Genomic DNA, 13,061 nt, shown 5'->3' on the forward strand with positions numbered 1-13,061 from the left:
TTATATCAACTACTTAATTTTAGTTAAGAGATTATTACTGAAGAAAATAGGTAACTTGCCATTAACGACTCTTTGAATCATCATTCCTGAAACATAATATTCTAATAGCATCTTATAGTGCTGACATTTTTCTTTTGATATTTTTCTCTTTTGGTATCCCTTTCATAAGCCATAAGAAAAAAAAAAATCCTCTCCAGCATTAAATAAAACACCTTTTCTAATGTTCAGTATTTCTGAAGTAATAAAACACTCAAATCTATAATCTGTGAGCAATTTAATTCTCAATATGAATATACTCTTAGACTGTTGGAAATTAGGACTGCAAGTGCAAAAGCAAAATTAAGGGAGAAAAATTAAGTGCTTAAAATATTGTTTAATTTATAAATGATAACTCATTTATTACATCTTTTGTTCTTTCTTACTGCTATCATTCTATTTCAGTATATGCATATGTACATATATTCCTCATTATTATATATTCTCATTTTACTTAGCAACACATTTATTGTGATGCAGAATTCTAGGTTTTCACGTAGTAAATGCATCTAAGTTAATTATTTAAACTTTAAAATCACCAATATGCAACTAAAAGACTATCAGCTGATTTTCTTCCTATTCCCTTTAGTAACATGCCAATTGATTTCTTTTACATAAATACTTTCTTGAACTGTTTGACTTCTGTTTTTAATGAAATGAATTCTCCGCCTCTATGTAGAAGTCTGCTATAAACCTAAGTCACCTGGGAGCCTGGCCAAAGTCTGAAACAGCACAGCTGAAGGGTACAGCCATTTCCCAGGGTCCTCTCAGAGAGTATTTGGTTTGCTTTCCTAACTTGCTAAAAATAGTAGATTACACAGGCTACCTCCATCTCAGGGCTCAAGAACTCACAAAAGGCTGGACTATGGATTGTAGCAATATATAGAACACATTTTATTAAAGAAGTCAGGATATTACAAGTTTTCTAAATTCCTTCCGTTTACTCTCTGAAACAATACAAATGATCTAGCGGTTACTGGCATGGAAACCTCATAATGCTCCCAAATTTCAGAACTTCAGGCATGAGTCATAGAGTTACTTTAACTGTTTTAAAATATGTTTTTGATCTATTTTAGCCACAAAATTGAACACAGGAAGACTACTATCTAAAAGGTGGGATTCTAAATACTCTATCAAGAATCACATGTGTTAGTTACAAACATACACACATATATATGAAACATGGCTTTTTGAAACATGAATACTTAATTACACATTCAAATTTTTTTAAATTAATTCTTAACATAGTTCACTAACATTTAAGGAGCTGTTGTTCTGGGGATGAAGCTCCACCAGAAATAAATCTGTGTTTATTTTTTCCCTGTTACTGAAATCAAAATATCTTACCACATTTTAGACACTATAAATTAAATTTCAGTTTCTCTTAGAAAGACAAAGAATATGGACAACGTTTGCACTGATTAGCTGCTACAACAAGCTGATTTCAAAAGTAAATTTAAAATCTTGAAATTATTTGTTATTAAAAAAAAAGTCCTTGATGTTGATGTGGCAGTTGAATCCTGTTAACCACCCAGCATGTCGTTAAGCAATGCTGCTGCTTTACTCAAAGGGGGACTGTTCTATGGCCACAAGTGAGCAGCAACTAAAAAAATATTTTGAGATGGAAAAATAGCAACTGAATTTTAATGTTTCACAATGTTTCCAAATGCTGTGAAAGCAGGTCTTCTGTGAAACCACTCAGTGTCACAGCCAAGTTTAAGGTCCTTCATTTTGCAGTTACCAGTGCACCATCAACTGTCTGTGGGATTAAAAATTGGATTTACTAGTAATTGGGTCAAAACAGGGTTACTTATGGACACAGCTGGTTACCGACAAGTGTAATTAGCCCTTTGCCCCTCATTTTATGGGTCCCAGTCTCTAATTACACCTAAATTCAGTTGGCAGGAATTTAGGAAGACACATTCACAAGGTACAACCACTGTGCCCTTCATCGATGCCTTTCAAAGGAAAGGAAAAGAAAGGCCCAGTGGTAATTTATAACTCTTGTTTATTGATCTTTAGCACTATGACACTAAGAACAATCTAACACTATAAGGTATCTTTGTTGTCGTTAATACCTTTTTTTATATTCTACTTTGAAGATAATATCCTTGAGTCTTTGGTGAAACTTTAGCAAAGTGAGCTGTGCAAACTGGACCAAGAAGCAATTCTGAAATAGTTAACTCACAAGTTAACTCATAACATTGGGGTGAGTTATGAGTTAACTTACGTGTTAACTATTTCAGATAATTCACCCCTATGGTGTTAAAGAAAGGTTACTGTAGCACTATTTTTTTTCTTTTTGCAAAAGACAAAATGGATCTATGAAACCTTCACTTTTCTATAGATGTTGAAATAACAGCGACTCCCCTCTCCAAGGTTCAAAGAGTGAATTAAACCAGCACATTAACATTCAAAGGCAGTTTATTAAACCAAGTATGTAGAGAGTACCCAGCAATCTTCACACTTCTAGTCGACCTTGCACATCAAAATTAAGACATGTATGCTATCTTTTAAAAGACCCACTTTCAAACGTGATAACCTGAAATACGAACCCAATGACATTTTTGAATGTCGAAATATACTAAAGTGAACTTGTTGGTATTATGGTGCCCACAAAAGCTAACTTTTAACACCTCTAGCTGAGACTGTTACAAATAAAAACATAATAATCAGGAGGTAACAGAAAATAAACTGCTAAGTTACTTCACATTAGAATTTTAGAAACTTAAAAAATCCAATTAATAATACTACTCAAGCATTTCTACTGAATTATAAAAGTCACATTCAACAAAGTTTATGCCTCTGATAGGGTACTGTGGCAGCAGCTCAGAACCTTACTTCTAGTTATGTTTTCCACAAAATGCATTGCTTCTGGCCTTAAAATAATATGCTCATACAACAAAAAGGAACTCCATAATGTCAAAACATTAATATAAAAAGTCTATCCAAGTTTAGCTGACAAAATCTGCTATACTTTTACAACGGTACAGCACGTTTTCAAACAAGCAAAAACAAATCATCCCCATTCAGCTAGTGCCATGGCCTTGTATATAATCTATGCACATGCTAACACACACATGTATCTACATTTACTATTCCTATAGACAGGCGCTGACTTAGCTATTACTAAGTAAAAAGTAGGCTGACACCTTCTGCTCTAGAAAAAAAAAATCACAGCATTAAAGGATGGAGAAAGTTATTCATAACAAAGAAAGTTTGGCCAGACTTGGTTCTACTGCTTCTCAGTAAAGTCCCCCACCTCAACATCATCAAGAACACACCGTATAACTAAAACTATTAACACAGCAATCCATAATTCCAAACTCAGTGGACTGTATATCCATATCCCCTTTATTCAATTATTGCATATCCTTAAAATAATATAATATTTACTCACTTTCAATGAATCAAAGCAGGCGATTACTCGTCCATTTTCAACTTGGCAGCTTTTCGAAGGATGTGCAAATTTACATTCCGTGTCTGGCCGTGAGCAAGTCCCCCTTTGGAACTCTCTACATACTTCCAGTGTTAGCCATTTTGTGTCCCGAATTGGTGTGACACTAACAGCCATGTTTAGATTTTACAGGTAGTTAAAATTTTCAGTGAAACCAACAAACCCAACCCCCCCCCAAAAAAAAACAGTAACAACCAAAAAAAGAAAAAACTGAACTAATAAAACTGTAAAATGATGATGAAAATGTCTCCTCCAAAATACTTTTCCCCCACTCCCTGCTTTAAAAGTACATGGAAAATTGTGTTGTCAATATCAAGGAAAAGATCTCCCACTAGAAATTCACAGCATGAAACTGTTAATTCAAAGAGGTTTTGGTTTTTAGAGAAATACTAGGATCGTAAGTAGATGAACGTTTAAAAGTAGGGCCTCGAATCAGCCTTTTGCTCTCAGTAACCCCTTCCCAGTGCCAATTTGGAGCCCAAAATGCAAGCATGAAAACGTGGCAGACCCTTTGACACCGAATTTCCAAGCTGCTTTCAGCAAAGTTGTCTGAAAGGGAATCTCCTCACAGCTGAATTTGCAATGGAGTTTGGTGATGCAATCGGTATTGATTAGTTTGGCATAGACAGATGCAGCAGTTTAGAGCAAAATCGAGAAAATGATTTTTTTTTTTTTCTCCTTGATTTCCTGGCAGAAGATATCTTACTTTTTCAGCAAACTTTTCTTTTAAAACTAAAGCAGCCTAGGGCAATGCCAGATACTTAGAGCTTTTCTCTTGATTATAAGTAGAAATGGGGGTGTCTGGGCTAGAGGTGGAGGGTGGATGTGCTGTCGTCACAGTCTAGCTGGCAGCAAGCAAGGCAAAAGCAGAGACTGCTCTAGAAGCGGTTCCAAGCAGCAGAGACGTCAGGAAAGGCACTTCTTAGTACCAACCTGTAGAAAAAAGAGATAGGTTAAGATTTACTAAGTAGCTCTTCACTGACGTCCTACAGTATCACAACCTTGCCATGTGCTACCAGACTAAGTAGTATTCAAGTCAGCCTCTCTCTCTCCCTCTCTTACACACTCACACACACACACACTCTCTCTCTCTCTCTCACACACACACACAATACTTACAGTGAGGCATACTGCAGCCAGCCATCGTAGATTTATTAAAAAAAGGGGCCGTTTCCCCTTGTGAAGCAATGCATGATAGAGAGATAACCAATCACAGATAGTGTTGCAGCAATATTCTGGGCAGAAAGCCAATAGTGTGGGTTGTCTTATGAAAGGTCGCGCCTGTCAGACGTTCATTACTATGCTATAAGCACAGAAAATGTCCATCAGATGTGACTTATTCCACTGAAAGAGGACGAGCATGTGGGTTTTGAATTTACCCAACATGCAGTTAGTGGACTAAACCATGTTAGTTTCAAAACAGCTTCTCAAACAAGTCCAAGCACTTGAAGATCATTATCAGGAAATAAAAAGCAAGGTTTAAAAACTGCAGCTGACTTCCAAGCTGCTCTCCCGCCGGCTCTGCGCAGGCACGGGCACTGAACAGCCTGCTCCTGCTGTCCTGACACGTGAATAAAAAAGGAAAGGGGTGTTTACAAATGGTACATTCTCCTGACCTATCCAATTCACTTCCTTCTACAGCCCAAGTCCTGCCCCTCCACTGAAAGCGGCACTCATACTGTAAAACTATTCCATTCAGCCGGCAGACACTTTGTCAATATATCACAGGCAGGCGAGATATGAACAAAAGCATCCTTTATTCTAACATTTTTTAAGCAGAAGTTGAGGTCATGTGGGGAAAATAAGGAGTGCAGTGTTGTCAGTGTGGCTGGCAAATCTGAAGTCAACCTCAAGGGAGAAAGTGATTCCATCGCAGAAACATTAAATATTAAGTGAACAATTTGATTTGGGCAACATGATGCACTTCAGAGGTACGAATGAAGCTGGAGGGTGGGAGCTGGGGGGGATCCCCTATTGCCTAATGATTATTAACTCAGACTGCTCTCTATAGCGGGGCATTTTTGCTTTTAACAACTTACTTTCTCTTTCAATCTGGATGGAAAAACTTTCAGAAAATGCTCAGTAGTTACAGAAACAAAAGCATACACTTTTTTCCCCCATTTTGAATGCTACCAAAGAAAACAAGGCTTTAATAACTCTAAAAGTTTCACACTCTAAAGAGCAATGACACAGTATAATAAATAGTGTTAGGTTACACTTCTTCAAGGGCCAAAAATGGCCAACTGGTGTATAATATATTTATAATTTGGAAATTAGAATACAGAATATGAATATGAATATATATACATACATATACATAAACCATGGATATGTAGCCAAAATTTTAAAAATTTATTTTAGAACTAATACTGTCATTCTTAACATTAATTTTTTTAAAAACTACCAGATACTAGGTTTAGAAAATGTTGTAGTAAGACTACAACTTTTGGAAAGATTTAAAAAAAAAAAAACTCATACTGATGCTCCAGAAATATTTTTGTTTTTAAAAAATTTTCCAGTCCTAATTCCTGGTTCTGTAAAAACAAAGCCAAGTTGGTCACGAACTCTTAAGATTCACCCACCTTCCTTAATGTTTACTCTGCATTCAAAATTTCTCAACTTCTTCATGCCTTGCGTATGTACCACATCTGTGGTCAACATCTCTTTTGTCTTTCTGGAATCTTCAAGAGCTTCACCTGCAACCATTACCTCCTTTAGAAGCTGGCTAACATGTCACTTCTTCCAAGAAGCTTTCAAGATGTCACTTCCTCCGTCTCCACCCACCCATATATTAACACTGTCTCCTCCCAATTACCTCCGCTCCCCTATACAGTGTTTTATTTGCTTACATGACTGACCCACTAGCCTAATGTTCCCAAGGACAGAAACAATCTTACTCATCTCAGTAACCCTAAGTGCCTGGCTTAGGGATGGAAAACAGATGGAGCTCCATAAACTGCGGCAAATTAAATGATCGATTTCTACGTGCAAACTGGAATTAACTTTACAGCACATAAATACACAAACACATGCAGGAACACACCCATATAAACAAATATGAACACACACCTGAAGACACACACACACACACTCCTTGTTGCCTCTATAAATTTCTATATTCCAGGGTCACTCAGGCCTCCCACTGTCTAGGAATCCTCCCCCTGGCCCTGGACAGCTCCCTCTCACACTCCAGCTCTTCTAAAACTTCATTACTCTCAAGTCCCTCCTCCTCCATGTTGCTCTCACTACCAACAGTAGATGATCTTATATGTCACAAATATTTCATAGTAAAAATAGTGGCCCTCAGGCATGAACTCTCTCTCACCTTCCCACCACCCAGCTTTAAACTATCTTTCTGTAATCTTTCTTCTCAGTCTCCCATGAGCTTTCCTTTCTCCTGCCCAAGGTTAAGCTGCCACCTTAACTGGCTCCTTCTCAAGACTTCTTTCCCTCTAAACTCCCTCTCTATAGCAACACCTGCCTTTCCTGCAATTCCTTCTCTGAGCCCTCAAAGTGCTGAAGAAGCTCTAAACTAGAAGGGGTGGCACAGCAGGAGGAAGGGGACATTGCCTAGTTACACACCACCTCTCCCTAATGCTCTTAATCCATCCTTCCCAAACAAATGTCTGAAGAGTCATCTACACGTGCTATTTTCCTGCTTCTCCTCCATTCATGTTTGAATCTGTATCAGTGTAACCTCCGTAACTATTACTTTACTGCTCAGCGACAGTCATCAATGCTCCCAACAAAGCCAAATCCAAAGACTACGCGTAGTCCCTTGTCATTACTTGACCTCTAACAGCCTGTACAACTCCCTCTTTCTTGCACTCTTCTCCTTGTCTTGAATTGACACATTTTATCTTTTTGGTTTCTCCCAGCGCTGCACCTCTATCCTCCCTGGGAGAGAGGAGCTGTGAGGGAACTGCCCAAGGTTCTTGGCATATGTCCTACTGTTGTGAGCTCCTGGGACTTGTTACATGCTAACCCTTTGTTTGGTTTGACACATACTTCTTCACCCCTTCAACTTGGCAAATCCCTTCTCCTTGTTTAAACTGCTATTCAAATATCACCTTCTGTAGAAGGCTGAGCCAACTCTGATAAACATTATTCCCTTTCAGAATATTCTCAGTACTTTGTATCTCTTGGTACTTTTGCCCCCAAGGTTATGAACTCCATGACAATAGAGTGTATTACCATTTTTTTAAAACCCAGTCCCTGGAACATAACAGATGTTCTTGAAATGTTTACTAAAAGAATAGGTTTTATTCAACCTACTAGGAATAAACATGTTTATGAGAATGTGTGTCCAATTCAGAGGAAAATTTCATCATGATCTATGGGATCTAAACAATATGAGGAAAGACAATGGTACCATTAGAAATATCTTCACTGCTTGCTGGTTATGTCTAAATACAACTACAAAATTAATTTCTAGGGTTGATTATTTTTCCTTTCTACAATGTTACAGATTTAGTCCCACTCAAGTACAAAATATACTTTAATTAATAAAATGCTTATAAATGGGTGTCCTGATTATTTATATTTTCTGTAGCAGAGAAATCCTATTTACATCAAAAAGTATCACTGAAAGAATTATAGATATGTATTTCTAAGCTGAAAATACTATTATAAAATGTATTAGGCAAGGACGATAATCAAAACATTTATAATTAGCCACGTATGGACAAGTGAGCAATCAGATAGGACACCGACCTTTATGAAATAGTCCAGCTGCACCTGATAATGTGTTCCAGCCTTTGATACAGGGCACTGGGAGTAACAAACTCAAACTTTATCCTCAAAATTGGTTTGACTAAATTGCTGATATCAGAATACTGTCTTGTAACCTTTTTCTTTTTCTTTATTGAAACATAAGAATTTCAGAGGAGACTAGAAATCTTCATAACTGAGTGCTTTGATAAAATAAGATTTTATAGGATTTGGGTCAATACTTCAAATGGCAATGGATTTTTGTTCTACAGATAGAGACAATGTTTAAAAGTGTATGGGTATTGTTCAGATTGCAGGAATTCTTGCAAACATATTTGCCCTCAAAATATGTGTTGTTTGTAAATAATTACTGAAAGAAATACTTCTACTGTAAAGATATTTACTAATAGGTAAATTGCTTCCGAGGTAAATTTTTGACCGATATTTCAACGTATTATAATAAACCTCCCTGAACAAAAACAAACAAAAGAAATGATTGGGGAATACAACCGTTTTTCAGTGAGAATCAAACTTTTAAAAACCTGCATAACAACAAGCCCTCTTTTACCTGTTGATCAAATTCGAAACACTAAACTGTAGAGTTTCTCCTATCATGTGACATGTTCTACAAACAGGCATATTCTTCCCAAGAACCAAGACCAATTTCTCCTTGAGTGATATCAGAATTCACACGTATTTTCTACTGTAAGATAAGAGGAGGTAAATAGAAAGGAAAAGAAGAAAATGTAAAGATAGAGGAAAAGGAACCAAAAACAGGATAAAGTTTAAAAAGAAAAAAAAAAAAAAACCATGGGGAATTACAAATAATTACTCTTACAGCAATTGATATATATTAGCATTAAACTAACAGTGGATGGTTTCATATAAATATCTATTTAAGGGTTGCATATATTCTGCAGTAAAGGATAAACAGACACTTACAAGGTATAAGACTAAAATTCTGTTTTGGAGAACTGGATAGCCTCTATAAGCAAGGTAAAATTTCTTAGTCACATATGTTTACTAATCATTTCAGTTCTTCTGAACCAAATATAGGCAGATTGGTTCTATTACATGCCAGAGTAGTTAGCTGGGAATTTGGGGGACTTTTTCATAACTTTTGACTTTGAAATAAGTTACATATTGAGGAAGTTAACTTAGTAATTATTTGAGGTTTTTTTTACTTACTAAGAGAAGTTTCAATCTAACTGGAAGAGATGGCCGACTTCGCTGTGTACGTTTGGAGCTGACAAGAAGAAGCTCCTCGTACAAAACAGTTAACTTTTCCCCCTGGCTCACTGGTGTCGACAAGTCCATAATTAGCAATGCATTACTTTAGTAAACTAAGTTAGCTCACAGTACAATTTTGCTCACAGCTTGTCCCAAATATTAACAGACATTTCAGTAAACAAACAACTAACTAAGCATTTCTGGAGGCAGTATAGTTTTTTCTCTACTCACTAAGGTACTAAATAGAGTAACAAAGTTATTTATTACGTGGGAAAAACTGTGGTCCGAATGGGTTAATGCAATCTTCAGCAGTATTCAACTCCATATAACAAAAAGCTGACATCAGTGTTTCTCAGTGAGGGGTAAGCACACTACTGGTAGCACCCATGGCGATTTTAAGTGATGCAGAAACAACATAATTTTAATAGATGCATCGGAACGCTAAAACAAGTTTGTCAAGCCTGTGGATATTGTAACTTAGGAAGAGGCTAAAGTATAATAAAAAGAATTTAAAGAATAAGACTACGTAAATATATTGGTAAAAATCATGAAGGAGATATGCAAATGCTGAAGTTTTAGAAACACTGCTGAGAAAAAAAGATAACTTTCAACCACAAATCAAATCCCCTGGAATGGCACAGCGATGGGCAACGTGGCCTACTGGTCTGACGCTCTGCACTGTGTTTTGGGTGACAAGCTGCTAGCAAGGAAAGTAAGATTATGTTTACCAACTCAAATAAGTAATCAAAGGTCTATCAAAGCATTCCTTTAAAATTCTGATAGGTTTGATTACCTAATCATCAAGTGGTCTCTTATTGAAGGATATTGAAGGAGTGTTGGTGAGGTGATGCACTATTGCTAAAGATTTGAATTCCAAAAGCAACTAACTAAACTGTACTCAAATTAGAAAATGACTCTTGTCCCTTAAGTATTTACATTTAAGACAAAATGAAACATGAAGCCTCTACTCAGATAATGATTAAAAAGTGAATTCTGAATTGAGCCCTATATCAGGCAAAATTTTAAAACTTAAAAGACATAAGAAGACAAATATCAGAACGACTCTCTGCATTTTGTAGACTGAGCCACTAGTTTTGTTCCTAACTGTGCCTTCTTCCAGGCCCTACAGCAAAGTTACCTTCCTAGAAGCTTTTCCCACCCACTGTCAAAAGTATCCAAACCTTCTGTTACTCTCAACACCAGCCCAGACTAGCCAGCCCCTTATCCTGCTTTATTCTTCTTCACAACACTTGTTAGTATCTGGCATAATACTATGTACCTATTTCACTATCTGCTTATGAGACACAGTTTAAAACACTGAGATGCCACCTTTATAACTGAATGAAACCACCAGCAAACGCCACTCTTTGGAAAGAGCACAAGGCAGTGAAGTTAACATAGAACCATATTTATACACCTCCTTCATTGTGAAGTTGATGGAAGTTTTGTTTTGTTTTTCAATCCACGGAATAATCTGAAACAGTTACACGTGGCTTTGCAAATTTAAAACATGTAAATAATTATCTGTGAATTTCTGACAGAATCAGTCTTCAATTCTGGCAAAAGAAGGGAAAATTTGCTTTTTTTTTCTGATGATATTCAAACAGGCAGTCTTTTAATATTTCCCTCTATTCCACGAGAAAGTATAATAACACTACGAATGTTACTTTATCATTCTTCAAGATGAAATACTAATCCTATTTAGTGTTTTATTTATTCTATAGATTACCCAAAGAAGTTGTTATCTTGTTAGGCTTAGGTAGTCATTTCTGATCTGTCCATGTCATTTAATATTTCAAAATAATAATTAGGAAGTCAGAACACAAGACTACAATAAAATTAACAATGTTGATATGTGCTCAAAGAGCTAAAAGATAGAAAAACCAAGTCTAACCATTCTGGCAGTTTTCAGGAAGAATGGTACATTAACCCATCTGGAATCTACCAATGTGAAATAAGCATTATAAAACTGTGAATGTTAAATGGAATGTAATAGATTGTGATACTGTTATTCCCAGGGCAATGCCATGATTAGGGACTTTGATTTTAAAGTCTACTTAAATGAGTTATATTTTATTTGGCACAGTAACTAGGGGCCAAAATCTTAGCTTTAATTTTCCATCTTTATACCTCCTGAACAATATCACCTAGCTTCTTACTGAGGTTGGTGGTACCTCCACCTAAAACATGTTTAAATATTATCTTCATTGCTTGAGGAATGGTAGCAAATTCATCCATGTTTCCCTAATAACATTATTGCACAACTCAAAAATAAGTATAAAGTTGACTAACGAGAGAATTGAGGAAATATTCCCACGGCACCCTGTACATCAGTGAAATCTGCTGCATGTGTACCTCTTTGCCCCACTGTTCCAACTTTCCTTCCAAGGCAGAATCATTCTCACAACAACCAGTGGTCATTAAGAGCTTCTCCATAATTAACCTATGCCTGTTTTCCATTTGAGTAGGTTCAATCGAGCAAAATGATAAAATCAATATGTAAAGAAGTGACAAAAACAATAAAAAAAAAATCTGACAAAATATAAAGCATATCTCTATTAGAACCAAATAATCAGTTGTCACACTTTCCCGAATTTCTAAAATTTTATTGTAGCAATAGCCCTCATTACTATCAACTATATGTGAGCACAAAAGCTTGATCTTAACAGATAAATCTTGAATTTCCAGATGTCTGATTTAAAACCTAACCTAGTAACCTCAACCTGGGAAATCTTATTGGCTTCTTCCTATAGAAGACTGCCCAAAATCTGTTGCTTAATTATTAATCATTATGAGAAAAATATGTAAAATCTATGTTTATAGTTAAAGAGATCTAAAATAATTATTCTTCAGAATATAATGAATGATATCAAATATGAATATAGGATGGTATTACTTGAATGCATCCTAATTAAATGAATTAATGGACTTCTCATGACAAAACACAATACATACATAATTCCTCCTTTCCATTTAATCAGTAAAAGTCCCCATCACTTCACAAATGTATCTCTTATTGCAAACTTTACAAATACTCAAGCCACAAAGGTACCACACAGTTTAACGTTTCAATCCTAGGGATATTTCTATTGATTTATATATTTGACCTTAAAGATTACCTTTTAAACAAATACTCTCAAACATACTTTTAATAATATACCAATGTCAACTGAATTTATTCCTAATAAAAATAAAGTATTAGAATCTCAGTTTAACTTGAGCTTTTCAAAAAAAAAATCACAAATTCACATACACTCACATGCAAATAAGAATTATGTTTTCCCTAATAGCGAGTCAAGACCTAGTTGTTTTTCCCTAGTTTAAAAAAAGAGGAAGATATGTTATAAAACAAAGACATGCATTAATAACTCATTTTCACTTCAATGTAGCTGAAGTATCTTTTGGGGAACGTTCCATGTAACAAATATACTAAACTAGGTCTCAGATGCTGAACAACAACAAATTATGCTAATATTATTGCAACTGCTACAGAATAAGCCAGAGCTTCAGAATGTATTTTGCAGAAGCCTCAAATTTCAATAAGCAGCTCCACAGTGGCAACAGGGAGGCATATTTTGTTTGTGCCTACCTCAATATTTATTAATTACGAGGCTTAACTTATAAAAAA

At 35.8% G+C, this 13,061-nt stretch overlaps 1 protein-coding gene across 7 annotated transcripts in view; it reads right to left on the reverse strand.

Annotated features, from left to right (window-relative positions):
• MBNL1 (muscleblind like splicing regulator 1) overlaps positions 1 to 13,061 on the reverse strand; it is a 173,008-nt gene that overhangs the window by 138,777 nt on the left and 21,170 nt on the right. For 5 of the 7 annotated variants that reach the window (XM_061194554.1, XM_061194552.1, XM_061194556.1 and 2 more), the window contains exon 2: positions 3,437 to 4,426. The exons of 1 other annotated variant lie outside the window; for it this stretch is intronic. In XM_061194554.1, the coding sequence (XP_061050537.1) occupies positions 3,437 to 3,610 (174 nt within the window). In that variant the 5' untranslated portion in view covers positions 3,611 to 4,426. Of the gene's footprint in view, positions 1 to 3,436; positions 4,427 to 4,612; positions 4,834 to 13,061 lie in introns of those variants that run through there. One more of the 7 variants, XM_061194553.1, reaches the window with a different exon arrangement.

This window comes from Eubalaena glacialis, chromosome 6, assembly GCF_028564815.1.
Source record: "Eubalaena glacialis isolate mEubGla1 chromosome 6, mEubGla1.1.hap2.+ XY, whole genome shotgun sequence".
In the NCBI taxonomy this organism is placed as follows: domain Eukaryota; kingdom Metazoa; phylum Chordata; class Mammalia; order Artiodactyla; family Balaenidae; genus Eubalaena; species Eubalaena glacialis.